The sequence below is a fragment of the Phalaenopsis equestris genome, unplaced genomic scaffold, assembly GCF_001263595.1.
Source record: "Phalaenopsis equestris unplaced genomic scaffold, ASM126359v1 Scaffold234933, whole genome shotgun sequence".
In the NCBI taxonomy this organism is placed as follows: domain Eukaryota; kingdom Viridiplantae; phylum Streptophyta; class Magnoliopsida; order Asparagales; family Orchidaceae; genus Phalaenopsis; species Phalaenopsis equestris.
Window position 1 is genome coordinate 22,006 of NW_018252830.1, and position 5,343 is coordinate 27,348.

The following is a 5,343-nucleotide window of genomic DNA, read 5'->3' on the forward strand; positions in this document are numbered from 1 at the left end:
TATATATATATATATATTTATATTTGTTTCTTAACAAAATATTTATAAACTAATATTTAGGTATAAAGTAAATCTTAACATACATATTAAAGAATCTGCTAAAAAAAATATATTATATTTTATATCAAAATATACAAATAACTATATGCTTCAGTGCATTGTGGTTGATTCTTGAATTTATTATATTATTGGCTACTACATATGCTTTAGTTGTTTTGATTGTAACTTGGTAAAGTATACGAACATCTTCTTGTTGTGGTGAACAAAGTGTAAGATGTTGTAGATTTTTTTTCTACTATATTGCTTCTGTTGTAATTGAGGTGAACAGGGCGTAACATAATGCTTTTATTATAAACAAGGTCTCTGAGATGGTTGCATTTATTGGCCTTAAATTTGTGATTTGATTACTAGTGACATCATGGTTTCCGTATTATCAAATTTGAATATTCTATTAATGCTACTGGTAGAGAACAATTTTTTTAACTAAGATTTCATTGCACAAGAAAAAAAGGTTTCGGCTTCTATTTTAATAAGATTAATTTGAACGATGTTCTACGCCATAAAAAATTGAATATTAATGACATTTATTTGAGTTTAACATGATCAATTACTTAATAAAGAGAAAACATTGATTGTGTGTTAAACCTATTTTAAACTTCGAATAAAAAAAGCAGAAGCTATGAAAATTAGGCTTTTTTTTCTTTGCAATTTTTCCTACGCTAAACATATATTAAAACTACAATTTTGCATTCCATGCTGGTTAGGTTTCGGCGTTAAGTGGCATGCTGGGGATTAATTTTCTTATGGTATGAATTGAATAGTTAATTTCAAAAAGCTTTATTACTTTGATTTTCATTTTAAGTAAAGGTTCTTATCCGATTTTATAATTAACAATGACATATCATAATTTAACATCAATATGCATATTAATTCAGTACAACTTTTTTTTTTCATTTCAATGAAATAATTAATACTCATCTACATTACTTGATAAAAATAAAACTTTCAACTTATATTCAACTTTTTTAATTAGTGTAAACTACTTGAATACTAGTACAAATTTTATTCATTTGTTTATTAGTTTAATTTATTAAATAATTCATATAAATATTCAAAAATTAATTCAAAATTTTTGCTTGTTCATTAATTTGTTAAATTATTCATTCCATTAATATGAGTAAGTACAGGCTAAGTTAAGATTATTTAAAAATTTACGCAAATTAAGTATGAACATATATGTAAATGTTTACTTGAGCTCGAGACAAACATCAACAACTAATAATATGATCAAACCTAATTCAATCCACGATATACTGGCTTGTCTCAGCTCAATTACAACCCTACATATAGTTGTTATCATCAAAATCATACTCCAACATAAGCTCATAAAATCAAAATGAGAATCCTAGATGAGTTGAGGTTAGGTAAGAATTTAGGCTAAATGAGCATCAAAACACAAAAATATTTATAACCCATTGTTGCTAGATTAACTATATTTTACTTAGCTTTCACATATTTTATGCTTTTGGGTTTTCATTTGTGGTGAATCTAAAATAAGAGTTAAGGCTACAATTATGTTGAAAAGATTTATGCTCATATAAATTTCAAAGATATTTTGATCACCGTAATTTATGTTGTATGTAATTTTTTGTGATAATTTTAGTGATGGCAAATTATTGCAATTGCTTTTATTATTGAGTTTTATACTAGTATCATGTCATACAAATTATACTCATATGCTTGTTTAATTCATCCTACACCTTATAGCCTTGTGTTGTGTATATATGTGTTCTACATATTTAGTCATTAAATTTATACAAAGTACTGTAATAATTTTTAGCTTTCAATGTGTGCACTACGTAGAGATTACATTGGAAATTCTAAGAAAAATTAAACAGTTGCGCACCTAATTAACTCACCGATTCATAATCTAATTAGCAAATCAAATAAAAAACCTTGAAACTCTATCTTTAATGGGAGAAATGGGGAACTCCCTTCCAGTCACATTAGGTGGCTTTAACTAATGTCAAGAAGTCATAACCAATGTCAAAAAGTCAGGTCATCGCAAGTAGAAAATGGTCGGTTTAATTAGGTTGCAATCATAACAAGGCCTAGCAACCACAAACACTATCTTAAACGTTTCCATATGTTAAAAAGGACGTCCTTATCACAAGTCTAGACCATCATATCTAACCTATGACAAGTTAGTGACGGGCAATTGAAAGTCAAGGTCACAAAGATGAACTAAAGTGTCCACAATCATGAAAATAGCAAGATGTTGTTTTGCAGGGGAAGAAAAGCCTTTTAGTTTTATTATTTATTATATCACAACTATGGATGATTTGGATCGCTCCAATCAAACGGCCTACAAGAAACTATTCATTATAGTTGAGGAATAAAACCATAAAATCATGAAAAAAAATTAATTTGTTTTGGAACAAATGCTGAAAGTTCATTCTTTTCAGCATGTAATAACATAAGTCACAATTCTCTGGAAATGTAACCTGAAGGTAAAAGCAGTTCACTTAAGAATGGATCAGACAGAGAATCCTTAGTAGATTCATAGTTTTTCAAATGCCTTTTAAATGACCTAAGATCTCTCACATCCTTTATCGTCCGATCCTGGAAAAAAAATTGAAGAATTTGCAGGCAATCAGTGGATTTTTTGGGTTTACTGGCAAACATTTTTAAATTAAACACTTACATTGATTTTCTTCTTGTCCAAAATGTCAACAAGATACATTAGCCAAAGAACATTGGTCTTGGGGAAGCTCCTTAGCAATATATTACATCAGTAAAATAATATACTTTTTATTTCATCTATTCAATGCCATGTAAAGTTTCTTCAAGCATAGGCAGGGACGAAACTGACTTAGTGGAACCATTCATAAGCATAAGGATTTAATGACAGCACATCATAACTGATTGAAACCGAGGTAATCATTTGGGTTAGACTTGACAAAAATATAGAGCTAAGACATACCTCTCTTCCCAGCATCCTCCAGTGACTTCTTTCATCCTTCGATATGTTTCGAACTGCCAAAAAGACAAACAGTCAATAGAATGGGGCTTAATTTTAAACATCTGGAGCTACTTTAGCTTGCTTCTCACCTGCATATTCCATTTAGGACCCTTGAAGAGTTCGGGATCTGCTGAAAGGTTAAGAAATAGTACAGCTTCTCCTGTGGTCATGCAAAATCTAATCATTCAGTACACTTTATGCAGTAAACAGCAAAGCTGAAATAACTGAGACCAAGTCCATGAAAATAGTACTTGCTTGCTCCTTGGCCTATTTCTCAGCATAAATTTCTCTATTTGAAGCATAAAAGAAACTAACAGACACAAATCATCATGGAATATCATATTCTCAGACTAAATACAGGAGTAAATCTTCATAACCCTACATGCACAGCTGCTCCAAATTTATTCCGTTCACTTTTGTCACTTAATCATATTTTACTTTTGTCACTTGATCATATTTTTCCGTAACAAATTAATATAATAACACATGAAAAGATTAATAAATGAAGGCCTTTGGCAAAAGTTCTGAATATAAGGGATCCAAACCTAATCAAATTTGCATATATGCAAAATCAAGGCTTCTAGGTTGTAAAGATTACTGAGCAGTTTACTTCGTGGCAAAAAAGCCCATAATTTTACAGATTTCTTAACATGGGAACATATACTGACTTTCTTTAAAATACTTGAGTAATCAGACCATCACAATTCTCATAAAGGATAATCACTGATACGGCAATGCAATACATGATGCTGCAAATTCCGCAACCATCTAAAAGATGCAAAATCTTCTTAAGTTCTAAGGATTGTGTTTAATGGAAAAAACTGGTCAATACAAGGATTGAATCCATGGTCTCATGGTCTAATTAGAGTTTTTTCAAATACAAAAACTAAGAACAAAAACATAAAGTTTAACGAACTTTAAATCATAAATTGCAAAATGATATTGTGAAAGAGAAATTACCAGTGTTGATACGGGAAAGTGTGAAATCAGCCATTGTGGCCCCATTACGACGTAAAAGAATGTTACCCCTACAAGTAATATTTTGGATTATAATTCACTAGCGGTAAATGGCATTCATAGGTAACACTAAAGCAAAATGAAATGAATCATTTGTAAGTCCCGAAAGCAAATTCTTACCAGTGTAAATCTCCATGTTCAAATTCGCATGCAACTTCTGCAACAACTAATGAAGCGGTAACCTACAACGAGAAAGATGGAACTGCCTTCACATGAAAAGCAAATGTTTACCAAAACAATTTTGTGAGAGGAGAGGGTTAACAAATTGCTTGCCTGCACAAGTAAACTTCGAGCCTCATTAAATTTTTTAAGGACAGAGTTTTCAAGATCCTTTCCACCATCAGCTAATACAAACACAATGTAGCACTGAAATAAGAGTTATTACTGCTTAGGAAATAGAGATTTTCAAATTGTATCAACGTAGGACAGTTGTCAAAATTAATGTCTTAGAGACTGAAAACAACTTGATCGTCACGAAAAGCACAAGGATGATCATTTTCAGAAGTATTTTTGGCATCCCACTCTTCTCATGCTCTAATTAAGTGTGTATCGTACAAGCCTTGGCATACTCTAAAACTGCAAGGAAATAAGACGATGTTTACGGAGAGCTAAACAAAATGATTGCATGGGATATGCATAGTGATTATAGGCAAGAAAAATATAAACATACTCCTTGGTCTCAATAAAATTTGCACACGAATTGAGCTTTTCTCCATATTCATGCTGCTCTCTCAAAGAATTCAGCGTTAAGGATAGCAAGACCTCTTTTAACACTTCTTTAGATTTTTGGAAGGAAAAGAGAGAGAGCAAAAGCATCATTAACACAAAAAAAAGGGTGACCGTATAAAAAGGCTAAAAAAGAGCTTTGCAAACCTTCTGGACTTCTCCATTAACAACCAAATCACCGTCAAAGGGAACAATCTTGCATACTGTTTCACCAGCTCTAAAAGCCTCTCTATATGTACCTTCACCAAGCTTTATTATACTGCTAGCATCACTGTCTCCACAAAAGCCATTTTCAAAGTAAGAACAAAATCTGAATATTTGGATGAGAAAATGTTTCCAATACGCTATCAATTAAAGGTGGCAACATTGACTTGTACAAATGTATGAAACAACCAATTTAGCCAAAGCTGCATATGTACTCAGTTTAGTTATCGATCCAAGTTTTCAGAACCAATCTTTGGATTAGCTCTCATTTCTGGATTTAGTTCAAACATAAAAACCGAGATCATTATTATTTTCTCTTAAGAGCACTAGTCATAGATTTTTCTCCTAAAATTTACCGAGAAAAGTTGAAAATA

At 31.2% G+C, this 5,343-nt stretch overlaps 1 protein-coding gene across 1 annotated transcript; it reads right to left on the reverse strand.

Moving 5' to 3' along the window:
* Positions 1 to 2,292: 2,292 nt before the first annotated feature.
* Positions 2,293 to 4,896, reverse strand: LOC110039047 (serine/threonine-protein kinase haspin homolog). Its single transcript, XM_020743993.1, is given in 9 exon segments — positions 2,293 to 2,622; positions 2,705 to 2,774; positions 2,984 to 3,036; positions 3,112 to 3,182; positions 3,983 to 4,050; positions 4,160 to 4,221; positions 4,313 to 4,405; positions 4,504 to 4,615; positions 4,710 to 4,896. Coding segments are annotated over 9 exon segments (819 nt in total). The 5' UTR covers positions 4,859 to 4,896; the 3' UTR covers positions 2,293 to 2,481.
* Between the last annotated feature and the right edge of the window lie 447 nt (positions 4,897 to 5,343).